This window comes from Adiantum capillus-veneris, chromosome 1, assembly GCF_014529385.1.
Source record: "Adiantum capillus-veneris isolate H3 chromosome 1, ASM1452938v2, whole genome shotgun sequence".
Taxonomy (NCBI): Eukaryota; Viridiplantae; Streptophyta; class Polypodiopsida; order Polypodiales; family Pteridaceae; genus Adiantum; species Adiantum capillus-veneris.
Window position 1 is genome coordinate 16,403,646 of NC_140931.1, and position 15,600 is coordinate 16,419,245.

Genomic DNA, 15,600 nt, shown 5'->3' on the forward strand with positions numbered 1-15,600 from the left:
ATATTTCCTGTTTCCAGGGAATGAAAAAGATTTTCATGCACAATGTGTGGGTGTGTCATGCGATGTTTATAAGGCTCCACCTAGCAAAACATATCATGGTTGTTCCTCAAAAATGGCTTGCAAAATTGTACACATCATGTGCATAATGGTACCTTAAATCCAAATACAAGTACGTAGAGATCATTGCTCATCAAATACAATAATCCACATCCTCAAAATCACGTACAATTGCCACCTCTCCATGCTGGTGTGGACACGTCTCTCTCTCTCTCTCTCTCTCTCTCTCTCTCTCTCTCTCTCTCTCTCTCTCTCTCTCTCTCTCTCTCTCTGCAAAATGAGCTAAAAACGGAACACACAGACAAGAAGTGAAAAGATCTGAAAGCTTACAGAAGAAGAGGCACCGTAGACACGGGGATTATAAAAGGACCAGACAATGCCCATGAGGACGCCTACCAGCACGGCAACGCCCACCTGTGCTGCATCTCGAGATCCTGCCCGCAGACCAGAAATAGCATCGCCCTTTCTCCGCATGGCGCTCAACCTTAGAAAGACGAGATGCAGATCGCAGGCACAAAGAAAATCGCAGTTTAGCTGCTCAAAGTCTAACAAGGCGGGCCCAGAGAACAAAATGAAAGTGCAGCCAGTGAAGGACATTCGCAATATAATAAAATTTGAAATGCTGCTCGGGAATCACCTAAAGCTAGCCGACACTTCCCACGTTTTTGGCTTTCTAGAACAAGGTCGTCTAGAGTAGGGAGGCAAATCATTGAAAGCCTCGCATGTAGCAACAAGTTTGAAACTTATGTTTTCGGGTAGCGTAGCTCAGTTGGTGAGACCTTTGAGATGTAACCCCAAGGTTGAGAGTTCGAGGCTCACAAGTTGCATTCTCTTGGGTGTATTCTCCTCCCCTATTGGGGGGGTGATTCCCACGGTTGCCCCTCGAGGGTGTAATGTGCAGCAATGTACAGTTGTAAATACATGATATGTGTATAGTTTCTCCCTACTTCCTTCCCCGTGCTGATGGTTTTTAAAAAAAAAAAACTTATGTTTTCCAAAGGAATCAAGGGGAAATTTCAATATAGACCCCCATTTCATTTAAATCCTAGGATGCAATTGTCGTCTCTCTCCCCGCTCGAACGTGCAAGGGTAGAATAGCAATGAGCATGAGTGCATTAGGAGGGATTCTCCTTGCGCCACAGGGATGGGGCTAGCATCTACGAACTACCTCTCTACTTCTTTCCTTGTTGCCCCTCTTATGAGGGTCTTAATTATTGGCCTCATTCCTCCACCTCTCTCTTCTACGATGAGCTTTCTATTGCGCTAGTGGTTGCTCGAACTCTATTGCCCATGTGCACATCTTCACGAGGCCCTTGGCGTCATCTTGTTTGGTGTATACAGGCGGATGCACACCAAACCCTGTAAACACTCACTCAATTTTTTGAAAGAAGCCATGTAATTGAGCTTAGGATGATTTGTAATTGTAATATAATTTGACGTACCCTCTCAACCTCTCTGAGTCTACACCCTTGTAAGTGGCCAAATGGCCGTGGGAAAGATCCTTTAACTTTTAAGTCAAAACCCTTAGTTTTGGACTAAAGAGATATCATTAGTTTTGAAGGATTTTGAAAATTGTTCACTGTGAGAGCTTCTTGCTGCTACAAATTGTAATCCTCTTTTCTCCTGAACTGGTAATCAGAAGTCATTTCCGAATAGCACATTGTGTTCCTTGTCTCTTGCTCTACAATTTAAGTATAACCATTTTCAATTCTGCTATGGTTCAGGACGCTTTGCTTGTGAGCTAAATGTATTGAGTTGAAGGTTAAAATGGTTGTTTTTTGATGTTTTGACCATGGATAAGTGTTTCTATGCTTAAGGGAGACCTTTCCAAGGACTTCTGTTTCAGCTTTCTGCACATTTTTTGTGATGGATCGTGATTTATGTACCTTTTCAGATGGTGACAAAACTTGGTAGGATCGTGCCCCTACGTGTTGTGATACCTGTCCTTAAGTTTCATTGCATTCCGAATTCGTTTGGATGTCGAAAAGGCGTGATGACTTAGAGCGGTGAGATTGGACACATACTGATTTTCTAACTAGTAAGTGGTTGATTTGCTTTTATTGTAGAATGAGTAACCCTCTGAGTTCACTTTGGTGAGATCAACACTCGCATTAAGTCTCTGTGTCCCATCCCGAGTCGCTCCCTTGCATATTTACATTATGTTAGTACAAAAGAGTTATGTTGCAGACGTCCGTCACGGCGACCCGCTAACATTGGCACCATTGCTGGAGAAACTGATCCTTAGGTGGTGACTAACTCAGTGTACGAAAAAAACTCTCTTCAAAGCTTTTGACACCCATTCCGCTTACACATAGATAGTGAAGCAGCTAGACGTAGGTTTAGTGTTTTGGTAGAGACTGGAGTCCGAGACTAACCAGTGCTACTCCTTAAGAGCAAAGAAAGTTGTGAGTGAAGTACAAGATAGTATCTCGTTCTTTGATTTTTCCATGCTTGGAAAGGACTGTTCCACCACACACTTCGTCATTTTTATATTGTTAAGTTCATTTATGTTTGCAGATTTATTTCAGTTTATAGGAGTAGGTTAGGAAACAAATTACACCATCATTTGGGGCCAAAAGGATCGAGGAAAAAACTGTCAAAAACCTTATTTTGGTGTTGAAGACCATAACTCTGAAAAGTTGAAGAATTGATGGTCAGAGCTTCAGAATTGAACCAAACCCAGCAAAACTTTCAAAAAGGGGATAAAAACACTTGCTTAAAACAGGCTGTGAAGAAAATTTCCAATTTGCCTGTCAAACATGGATCATGGTCCATGTACCTTTTTGGCAAAATGTGCTCAAATTGTCTCCCTTGCTTAGAAACAGGCTCTCATGCATCAGAACCTTGAGTTTGGTCAGAAATAGAGTGCTAAAAGATCACTAAAATCAAGAGATTGGGGTGAGCAGAGCAAAACCTTTGGGAATTGAGAAAATGCGAAAAAACTGAACTTTTACTTGTCCAAATTCGAAAAGGGAAGAGAATTGGGATCAACTAGAAGCAGGGAACCAATAGAACCAAAAATCATGACCAGATGCTTCCCAACATGGATCGGGATCCATGTTCCAGGTAGACATCTGACAGTAAGATTTGACCAATATACTTCTGATTACTAGGGGGACAACTTTTCCAAAAGGAGCCATAGACAAAAAGTGAAAAAACATGATCAAAATACCAAAAGTTGTTTGTAAAAAATCGCAAAACAGACACGAAATCTTGCTTTTGACTTGGAAAAATTTGATCAAATCCAAAAATATTTGGGGAATAACATCACCAGACCTTGTGTCACCAACTCACAAAGTATCAGTCCAAAATCTTGCCAAACATGGATCACGATCCATGTACCTTTTTGGAATTTTGAGCTGATAATGGGCAAGTAGAAAAGTGATAACAATTGAAGCACTTTCTTCCAAGAGACCCTTATCAGAAAAGTTCAAAAAGAGGGCAAAAGGGAGCAAAAATTAGATCAAGGGAGAAACCACTGGAACAAACCCTAAAATTGACTTTTGACTGACCTAAAAAAGACTCCAAAACATTCAAAAACCATATAGCTAGCATCAGTAGGCCAAGGACTAGCTGTGGGTCAAGTTTTAGTGCATACTGACACTAAGGAACATGGATCACGATCCGTGTTCCCCTGACACATTTTGATACCAAACTGGCACCATAGCTAGAGGGCATCACAAAAGTCTAGTGGTCCTTCCCAAATTGATTTTGGATCCAAAAAACCATCCTAAAAGCCCAAAACTGGCAGGAGCTCTGGCAAAGTGACAGAATTAACCTAGCTTCCAATCCAGAGGTTCATTTTTTAAAAAATTGATACCATAAGACCTCTTAATCATGTTGAACCTGATGGTATCAACAAAAGTTCATTTGGCTTCCAACATGGATCGCGATCCATGTACCTCTGAGTCATAACAAAAGCAAAATTTCACCACACAAAGAGCTAGTCCACAGTACCCTGGTGGATCTTTCAAAATTGAAATTGGACCTCGATTGTCGATGTTGTGTGAGGAATATTGTGCTACTGAAAACCTAGCTAAATTTTGTCAATTAAAAGAAAGAACTAACAAGAACGGCTGTAAGCTCACAGCTATCAAGCAAATTTTTGACAAGTTGCAGGTACTAGAGAATACTACCCAGCAAGCAAGATCAAACGGGGGATTCAAACTATCTAATGAGGTAACCCGGTTTATATTTTGCATTACCAATTCTTCATGAATTTGCGATCAGGAAGATTGTACCAGAATAGGAATCCTAGCATCTTTGACCAAGGGAGCGATCACTCAATGGAAGAAAGCGGGAATCATAGACCACTGCCGCCTTTAGAACCCATTTTAGAGGAGAGCTTCTCTGACACTTCGTCAGAGAGATCATACAGCCTCATGACTGAGGATTCTAACAAGTCGAACCGTAAGGGAACAGCTTTGATGGGGGCAGGTCCTTCTCAGCCTTCATCTGATGTAAAATTGTTGTATTTGAAGTTTCAATTTGAAAATGTGCTTAAGGCCAAAATCGATAAGGAAGGAATGGACCGCTATTGTGGTAAGCTGAAAAATAAGCCGAGCGAGTTCAGAGACCTTGTAGATGTTGATTTATGACGGGGATAGATATTTCAACCGAGAGGAAATGATGTATCTAGTGGTTCATAACCCTTATATTGTGGATAAATGGGGAATAATTGGCACCAAGAACAAGGTAGATAATGAGCTGGTCGATGAGCCACCCAAAATGGAGAAACAAAACGTGGTACTCAAATGCACAAATGAGACAGAGTGCATGAATACAGATTACACGTATGTGGGGCTATATAAGTTCAATAATGGAGAACAAACACTCTATTACAGATGTGACGAGCCCCGCATCAAGGAATTGACTGACCGTAAAAACCTGTATGTTTACACGTACACGGAGGGGAGAAGTATTCAGGTGGTCATAATAGACAAGTATGGCCGAAAGTACTCTCCAATGGATCGTAAGGAATTAGAGAGATATACATATTTTGGGGGACCAGTCCACCAATACTATGTAAATCCGGAAGAGGTAAAAACCACGACTACTCACACAAGACCTGAGACTGTACCTGTGAGACCAGTTAGAACCAGGGTGGAGGAGTCTTTTGGACATGAATGAGTCCCAAACACAGGGCCTTTAGGACCAACAGGGTCTAGGGCTTCCATGAACACACATAGGGACAGGACTGTTCCTGATGTCACTTACACCACTAAAATCCCTCCGACTATTACATGAGATCGACTTGACGAACGTATTGCGGATAGGATACCTCTGGTAGTACCAAGAGGAGATTATGAACCTAGAGAAGCCACACCAGGAGAACCAGGTGTTGTTAGAATGGTTGCAGAGGCCAAACGTATGCGACTATCTCAAATGGCAAAATGCGTGCCCAAAAAGTATAATGGATCAGGAGATCCGTATGCCCATGTTTTGATCTTCAAACAAGTGTTGAGAGAGTGGAGCAGGTAACTGACTTCCATACTCAATATGAAGGTTTTGGGTTGACATTAGAAGGGACTGCTTTGACTTGGTTCCAACCATTGAACAACTTGGAATTCCCAAGTATTGAGCAACTTCTCCAAGAGTTCATTGAGGAATTATCAGAGGGGGATCAAGCATAACGCTGTCTCCCAGATCTATGCATTTAAGCAAAAGGAGAAAGAGAAAGTGAAGGAAGCATCGCTTCGTTTCAAGCAGTATATGAAAATATGCCCTGCTTCAGAACTACCTCATGATGAAAGACTATCAATACTTTTCATAGAAGGATTGCGAAATGTACGCTCAAAAAGGACTTGCACTTGAAGGCATGTGTAACTTTTAAGCAAGTCACGAAAAAGGTGTTGTATCTAGTAGATAATTGCAAGGCATATGGGGAGGTGACTAAAGACACAAATCAAGGAACGAGTAGCACCTCTTCAACCACTAGTGAGTCCACGACAAAATTGGGTGAGCAAAACCCAACTGTGCCGGACGTTGATCAAATGATCGAGGAAGTGATCAAAAGGATAAACCAAAGAAACAGGACGAACCCAAATACACGACAACCGCCCACCCAAAAATGCGACACTTGTGGAGGAGATCATCCAACCCAATGGTGCAACCTTCAACAAAGGCTAGGAGTAAATGCACAGCGAGTACTCAAGTGGTGTGCTACCGAACCAAACCATGAAACTCACGAATATTTCTATAATCGGAACTATGTTAGAGAGAGACAATACGGACCACATGGAGGGCAACAATTTCCACCCCCTCCAAGGTACCAAGTAGGGCAAAATAATGCAATCCTAGGGCAGGAAAAACCTCAACCTGTGTTGGGACATCAACCTCCATTACCCCAGAAAAATAGGGCTATGGTAAGGATTTCTCAACCCATAGGACCACCTTCTGATCAGAGTATGGTCCAAGTAGTCTCATATCGGGAAGATTTAGAGAATACTTGTAATGGAAATGGCCTATGAACTTTGAGAGTAGCGGAATAGGGAAATTAGATGAAGCACTTTTGTGAGATTACTTTGTGAGCATAGCGGGTGAACTTAATTGATGGTAGCAACATAAACATGGTACTTAGTTAACTTGGCATGAACAATACTTTTGCAAGAGAGAGTTTAGAGAACATGACAATAGTTGAGGAGCTTCATATGGAGCCGGTCCCCCCTCCAATATGCATTTGTATTATAGTTTCTGCCATCAAGGGAGACTTGGTACAATACAATCTTTGTGTTCCTTGTGACCTAGGTGATGCAATGAAGATGGAAAGCTTCATACATCACAAGCATAACATAAACTTTGTAGAAAGCATTAACTATCCCAAGCCTTAGTCCCAAGGCCTCAAACACCTTCGAGGGTGGAGAGAGCTAGCGGGGAATGAGGATAGGGAAGAGGAAGAAGAAACATTCCATAGGAGAAAGGAATAGTTCCTCACTCATCATTACTCTTCTTGCTAGCATACATAATAGCATAGTAATGGAGATGGAGAAGATGGCAAGCTCAAGCATTGAAGCATGGCTCTTGGTTGGATTTACATTCCATAGCCAAGAGTATTGATGTAGGCTCTCACTTCTCACAAGCTTGGAGAAGGAGGTGGTGTTCTTCAACTTTCACCAAGTGGAAATGGTCCCCAAAATGAGTGTGTGTGTGTGTGGTGTGGTGTATATCCCCCTAGCACCCCCAAAATGAGTGTGTGTGTGTGTGTGTGTGTGTGTGTGTGTGTGGTGTATATCCCCCTAGCACCCCCCTTGCTTGCTTGGGGCGAGTTGCAACTTTTCCACATGCTGCAAGCTCATTGGACGCCTCTCCCCCTAGCCAATCACATGCAGCATGCAGTCAAGTACATGGGTAGTCTTTTGACAAGTGTCCTCCTTACCCTTTAGAGAGAGAGAGAGCTTGAAAATATCTAGATATTTTTTGGATGGAACTAGAAGCTCATTGAAACCCTCTTTAGCCCAACCAATAGCATTCAAGCACACCATGTGGTTAAGCTTAGTGAGAGTCTGACATGTGTCCCATGTGCCCTTTTAGAAAAGGGATGTCCTTTGGGTGAGTGGAAGGTTAGGTCAAAGATTCCCCTAACTTTGGGACTTTCATGCATAGGAAGCTTCTCAAGCAACTGCCTCATTAAGTTTGTAGGGTCTCTTTTTGACTCAAGCACTTTACCCCCCATGCATAGGAAGCTTCTCAAGAAACTTCCTCATTAAATTTGTAGGGTCTCTTTTTGACTCAAGCACCTTACCCCCCATGCATAGGAAGCTTCTCAAGCAACTTCCTCATTAAGTATGACAAGTACCTCAAGTACCTTAGTCATCAAGCATGACAAGCACCTTAGGTGGAGTTCCCACCTCAAGCTCAGCCCTAGCTAGCCTAAGGCCAAAAGCAAGTTTAGGTCAGGTTCCCACCTCAAGCACAACCCTAGCTTGCTTAAGGTCAAAGACAATTTTAGGTTGGGTTTCCACCTCAAGCTCAGCCCTAGCTTGCTTAAGGTCAAAGGACTTTTAACACTAACCATTGAAGGTATTTAATGAAGCTAACCCTAAGGTCTTTTAAGCTCCATTAGATATACATTGCTCTTTGATAGACTACCTCCTTTTAGATCCCTATTGAGATGTAAACATCTCTCCTCTTGGTCCCCTGCTGAGGTAAGTCTAGAAACGCTTATTGCACATTGCTCTTTGATAGACCATATCCTTTTGGACCCCTATTGAGATGTAACCATCTCTCCTTTTGGTCCTGTGTTGAGATAGGTCTAGAAGCACATGTCTCTATTCTAACTCTTGTTCCCGTTTATTCTCCCACATTAAATGATCAGTTTAATATGAGAAAATCATTTGGTAAAGTTAGATATACCCTTGGTCGTAGTGAAAGTGCATTGACCACTTGATTGTGCTTGTTAGCAATGTGAGCAATATGAAATTTAAATTGAAAAGAAAATTTTCCCACCTCACTTGTTTGTCGGAGAGCTTGGTTTGCGTCATGAAGTTCTTGAGGCTTTGTGATCCATTTGTAGGATGAATGGAGTCCCCAAGAGATAGTTTTTCCACGTGTTTAAGGCATATAGAATAGCTAGTAGCTCTTTTTCGTATTTGCCCAATACTCACTTATTGAAGTTGAGTCTTTGACTTTCATATGCTATGGCATGCCCTTCTTGAAGCAAAATAGCTTCAAGGGAATCACCACAAGCATCACACTAGAGCTCAAATGGCTTTGAGAGAAGTGTGAGCACATGTTGAGAGATAAGATTCTCCTTAAGCTTCTCAAAAGCTTCTTGCACTTTTGCAGTCCATGAATACTTAACATTTCTTTTTGTTAAGTCATAAAACGGGCCTACTATTAGCGAGGATTTTTTCTATGAAGCATCTATAGTATGCACACATACCTATGAAGCTTCGTACCTCATGTAGATTCCTTGGATTAGGCCATCCTTTTATTATCTCTAACTTTGTTGGATCCATACGGGTGCCATCTTTAGAGATAATGTGACCTAAATATTGAATCTACATTTCTTTTGATTAATGAAAAGCTTATTCTCTCTCACAACTTGAAAGGTTACCTGGAGGTGTCACTTGTACTCTTCAAGAGAATTTGGATGGCCTGAAGATTTTTGTCCATCATGAGTTTGAATGCGTATGGAGCATTTGTCAGGCCAAAACTTGTAAATTATCAAATAGATCTTCTACCCACGGCACAGGAAATCTATTTTTGATAGTGATGTTATTTAGTGCTCTATAGTCGACACACATGTGATATGTGTCATCTTTCTTTTGCACTAAAAGCAATGGTGAACAAAATGGAGAGGAGCTAGACCTCACCATCCCTTTTTTTCACCAATTCATGCACTTGCCTCATGATCTCCTCTTGTTGAGCTTGCGAAACTCAATAAGGAGGCTTGTTAGTCGGTGAGCTTCTTGGTAGGAGCTCAATTGCATGGTCATCATCCCTCATTTTAGAAATAGCTCACTAGGAATGTCATCAATGAAAACATCTTGGAATCCATTTAGGAAATTAGACAACTCTAATTCCTCTTGTTTCCCTTTATTGTAGGGATATGGTGTTCCCCAACTCATTAGCATCTATGTACATGTTGTTTTCCCTCTAGGTAAAGTAGATTCTCCTTTCAAAAGGAACTTCATGTTGGAAGCCATGCGGTTAAACCATGGTGCCCCAACGATAACATTCTCATGTTTGAGAGGGAAGATGAAAAAATCCTTTTTGTCCGCGTAGCTTTGGAAATGAAGCCTTGATTTTCCAATTAAGGAAGTAACTAGGGCGTCTTGTCCCTTGGTAGCTCCATTGGCTTTCAATGCATCTCCCATCTCGTGGGCTTGTATGCCTAGCTTAGTGGTCAACTCCGTGGATATGAAGTTGTGAGTTGAACCAAGGTTAAACAAAATAAAGGCATCATGCTCTTGCATCTTTCCCCAAGCTTAGGAAATGAGAAATCCTTGGCAATGAATATCCTCTTTTGGAGCTTCAAACATAGAGGCTCTAGGAGTCTCATTGCGGGTAATTCTCTTGGGACAAGGACGATAACCATGGCCTTGCTCCCCACACTTAAAACATTTGTGGTCCTTATGAAAAGATTTTAACTCTTTAGGAGAGAGTTTATATTTACCTTTGTAAACTCCCTTCTCCTTGGACCGATTGCTGTTGCTGTTGGAATAGCCTTGGTAAGAAAGCTCTACATCTCCAACCTTTAAAAAGAAAACAAACAGAAGCACAGAGAATTGAATTAAAATAGCACCCCTAAGCTCTACCTCCCTATGCTTTAGAGTCCTATGCTCTAGACCCCACTTTAAAAATTCTACATCTTTAAGCTCCATAGCCCCTTTCACAAATTTTAAACTCTAGATCCCTAAGCTCTAAATCCCACTTTAAAAGCTTTAAAGTTCTATATCATCTCAATCTATCCTTTGGAGCCTTAATCTCTAGAGATGTTTTATTTTTATTTTTAGATATTTTAAAGCTAAGTTTAGAACTTAAGGATGTAGAACTTTTAAAGTAAGGTCTCCAACGAGGACCTAGAGTTCTTTCTTTTTAGAAGATAAAACTTTGAATTAAATGGGCATTGGTTTTCCTCTTGGCATCACTTTTGTCTTTATTTTCCATGGGTTTGACATTTCGTCTAGCCCCTTTTTGGAAATTGATGCGCAAAGAAACCATGGTGTGGTGGATTACTTCGGTGATAGAACCAGGCCATTGAGAGTTGACATACTTGGCCATCTCTCTTGGGTAATCCCGTACGGAATTGTTGCTTTTTCTTGGCGAAGTCTATCTTTGGAAAGACAGTAGCCTTGAGATGTAAATCCCAAAACTTGTCCACATATTTGTGGATAGACTCATGAGAGAGAAGCCTCAAACTCCGCCATTTGGTGAGCACTTTGTCCTTTGCATCGCTTGCAAGGAATTGCTTCATGATGGAAACTCGTAGAGTTTTCCATGTCTTTGGGGCTTTGTCGTTGCCACGAAGGTTAGCCCACCATTGACGAGCCGATTTTTGGAAATGCATAGCTACATGGCGTAGCTTGGAGGACTCCACGAAGCCCTCGTCTCCAAAGGCCGCATCAAATTGTTGGTTGAAGGCCAATACTTTGTCCATAGCACCAAAGGTGCCATCATAGGTGAGAAAAGAGATACTCTTTCCTTCCTCTTTGAACTTCTTGAGCTTTTGTGACCTTCACCATGGAGGATAAGATTTGTGATGTCCTCCCCTCTTGTATTCTCTAGGAGAATAACTATTTCTTTCGTCGGAAGAGGAGGAAGGTGAAGAAGAAGGAGAAGAGGGTGACCTCTTTCTTGCCCTTTTCTTCCTTTGTTTCCTCTCTTCCCTTTTGGAGTGGCGAGGAGAAGAACTATGGGTTAACCGTTTTCTCTTGAGAGGAGTTGGCGATCGTTTAGCCCGCCACCTTCATGGAGCCACATCTTTGGAGGAACTCAGGGATTCATTACTTTCTTGATCTTTGGATTCCTCCTCTCATATGGGAGAGAGTCTTCTTTTGGGGGTCTCATTAAGAGGCCTCCTAAACTCTCTCTCCTCTTGGAGAGGAAAGGAAACCCCATAAGCACAAAGTTGTTGAGTAACTTTGGCTTGCAAAGCGGGGTTGCCCATAGCTTGTTGCAACCTACTAACAAGAAAATTAACAAACATGGGGGCATCATCATTAACACCTTCATGTGAAAAATCAAAGTTATCAATGTTCATTCTACTCTCTTGGTTATTGTCAGCCATGCTAATTAAACTTAGGTGTTTGCTTAGTGTATGCTTTGGCAATTCAAAACCTTAGTTGCTACTCCTCCTAGCCTTTGAAAGATAGGCACTTAAGTATCTACACCCACGGCTCGATTTGGTTAAGTATAGAGAGTAGTGGAGTGGGTCTAACATAGCAGAGTTTCCAAGGGATAGCTCCTTTTGGACTTCTTATGGCTCAATAATGGTAAAGTCCTAGCCAACTATAAAAAGACTCCATTATTAAGACCAAAGCTCTCGAGGTGTGCACCATATCCCACATAGTGGGCTCAACAAAATCAATAATAGATCCCAGTTCCATTTACTCTAATATAATTAACAAAATCAACCATTGATAGGCTACTTAAGGACCTCTCTTCTTAAGTAAGAAAACAGAAACCAAATGCTCTGATACCAATGTAATGGAAATGTCCTATGAACTTTGAGAGTAGCAGAATAGGGAAATTAGATGAAGCACTTTTTGTGAGATTACTTTGTGAGCATAGCGGGTGAACTTAATTGATGGTAGCAACATAAACATGGTACTTAGTTAACTTGGCATGAACAATACTGAAGGAGTACGAGTGGAAGTGCGACGCGAGAGAGAGTGCGAGAAGAAGAGCATGACAATATGGTGAAGTCGCTCTGTTGTAATGTGTAGAGCATAGTTCTTATTAGGTTTTTACAAAAGAATATGTGTACATACCTGGCGGCCCACCCACTTACCTGGGCGACCACATTGGGCTTTATACCCCAACAACCTCCCACTTAAAGTCCAATGTGGTACTTTAAGTGTGAGAGAGGCTACTATACAAGCTAATATACAAGAGATGTAGAGAAGTAATGTACTACCCTACACCTAACTGCTTGCGAAAATGCGCAAAGCTCTCTGAGGGAAGTCCTTTTGTAAGTAGATCAGCAGGATTTTCTGTGGTGTGAACTTTGACAAGCTGAATTTGCTTATCCTCAAGCATTTCCCTGATGAAATGATACTTCACATCCACATGCCTTGTCTTTGAGTGATAAATTGGATTGCGAGCCAATTGTATAGCACTCTGACTATCACAATATAACACAGGCATCTCTTCTTTGATTCCCAAATTTGTTACTAGTCGATTAAGCCGAATTGATTCTTTGCATGCCTCTAATGCTGCAACATATTCAGCCTATGTAGTAGACTGAGTAACACAATCTTGTAATCTAGAACGCCATGATACTGCTCCACCAGCCAATGTAAAGACATACCCTGACGTAGACCTTCGGTTGTCTAAGTCACCTGCATAATCTGAGTCTGTAAAACCCTTTACACTTAGCTCCTGACTCCCATAGCATATACGCATACTCTTTGTAGCTTTCAGGTATCTCAATATTCCTTTCACTGCCTCCCAATGTTTCTTGCCTGGGTTTGACATGTATCGACTTACTACTCCCACTGCAAATGCAATGTCTGGGCGAGTAGCAATCATTGCATACATCAAACTACCCACTGCAGACGCATATGGAATCTCATCCATTTCAGCCCGTTCTTCCTCAGACACAGGACAATCTTGTTTGCTAAGTTTCACATATGGTGGCAATGGAACACTCAATGCCTTTCCCTTCTCCATATTGAAACATTGCAAAACCTTGTCAATATACTCTGTTTGAGATAACCAAATCAACTTCTTTGATCTGTCTCTCTCAATGCACATACCAAGTATATGACTTGCCTCACCCATGTCTTTCATGTCAAACGATTTTGCCATCTTTGACTTCAAAGCTGAAATTTCTTCCAAGTGCTTGCCAGCAATCAACATGTCATCCACATACAAAATAAGGATCAGCCAACTGCCATCCTTAGCCTTCTTTGTATATAGACAGTGATCGAAATCACTACGTTTGTAGCCTTGAGAAAGCATAAACTTGTGGAACTTATGGTACCATGCCCTCGGTGATTGTTTTAAGCCATAAAGACTCTTTAACAAGTGGCATACCAAATCTTCCTTGCCTTTCTCAACAAACCCTTCTGGCTGCTTCATGTAAATTTCCACATCTAAATCACCATGCAAGAACGCTATCTTGACATCCATTTGGTGCAACACCAAATCTAATATGGCAACCAATGCAAGAAAGCATCTCAATGTAGTCATCTTGACCACCGGAGAGAAGACTTCATCAAAGTCAATGCCTTGTTCTTGCTTAAAGCCCTTGGCAACAAGCCTTGCTTTGTACTTTGACTGACTATCATGAGCGGTGATCTTATACCTGTAAACCCATTTACAAGGTAGAGCCTTTTTGCCCTGTGGTAATTTAACTAGCTTCCATGTCTAGTTTTTATGCAGAGCTGTCATCTCTGACTTCATGGCCAATTGCCAATTCCCAGAGTCCTTCATTTGCACTGCTTCCTTGTAACATGAAGGCTCATTGCAATCAGTCAACATGACATAGTTCATAGATGGAACAAGCCGATCAGGAGGTCGCGTGATACGTCCAGATTTACGCAAAATAGGTGGCTCAGGCTCAGCCACAACCTGTGGTTCCACTCTATCCTGTCCTTGCTCCTCTTGAGCCCTGACATTTTGTCTTACACGTGCAGGTCCATCTTCTTGGAAGACAACTCTTCTAATCTCCTCAACCCTCTCTGGTTTAGAATGATATTTGGCTTCATTAAAGTGAACATCATTGCTGCGGATAACCTTTCTGGATTCGGGATCCCAAAGTTTGTACCCCATCTCACCAGAATTACCATAGCCTAGAAAGATGCACTTTCTACTCTTTGGCTCAAGTTTGTTCCTAAATTCCTTTGGAATGTGAGTATATGCCTCACAGCCAAAGACTCTGAGATGCTTGTATGAGGGCACCTTGCCTGACCATACCATCTCTGCCCCACTGAATCCTTCTGCAAAACCTTGCTAGGAGATCTATTTATAAGATGAACAGCCGTTGATATACCTTCAGCCCAAAACCCATTTGGCAGTTGTGCATTAGACAACATACTTCTGACCTTCTCTTGTATGGTCCTATTCATCCTCTCAGCAACACCATTTTGAGGAGGATTGTAAGGAGCAATAAGTTCACAAAAGTCCTGAAAGGCCTTTGAAACATACTCTCCACCATTGTCAGTGCGTAAGCATTTAAGCTTCTTGCCACTCTGATTCTCCACAAGTGTCACAAACGTTTTGAAAACATTAAACGCTTCATTCTTGTGCTTGAGAAAGTAAAACCAACTTTCCTCGAGTAATCATCTATAAATGTCATAAAATAAGAAGCTCCCCCTAGAGATAGGTTAGGCATAGGTCCACACAAATCACTATGAACAAGTGCCAAGTGTGTATCTCTTCTACTGCTTCTATGCTTATGTGGCTGGTGTGTTTGCTTACCGTACAGACAATGTTCATAGAATTCAAAATCATTAAATGAAAATCCAGGCAAATAACCAGAAGGAGACAAGATTTCCATTCCCTTCTTGGACATATGTCCTAATCGGCTATGCCACAAAGAAACGTTTGGCTGCTCGGTTACATTGATTACATTTTTAGAGACATTTGATACATAAATCATGTAAAGTCCTCCAGATTTTACTCCATGTGCTACTGTCATAGAACCCTTGGATATCTTCCACATGTTCTGTTTAAAAGTGGTGACGTAGCCAGCATCATCAAGTAAACCTGTGTTGATCAACCTCTTTGTAATTGCGGGAACATGTCTCACATTCTTCAGCATGAAAGAAGAGCCATTCTGAAACTTCAATTGAACATCTCCAACACCTAAGATCTCACATGCCTGCCCATTGCCTAGCCGAACATGATCTTTAGTGGTCACATAAGAGGTAAACC

The 15,600-nt window shown here is 41.6% G+C and overlaps 1 protein-coding gene across 1 annotated transcript in view; it reads right to left on the reverse strand.

Moving 5' to 3' along the window:
• LOC147464365 (arabinosyltransferase RRA2-like) overlaps nt 1-533 on the reverse strand; it is a 63,545-nt gene extending 63,012 nt beyond the window's left edge. Inside the window, exon 1 of the mRNA XM_086514429.1 lies at nt 388-533. Within this exon, the coding sequence (XP_086370555.1) occupies nt 388-531 (144 nt within the window). The 5' untranslated portion in view covers nt 532-533. The remainder of the gene's footprint in view (nt 1-387) is intronic.
• Between the last annotated feature and the right edge of the window lie 15,067 nt (nt 534-15,600).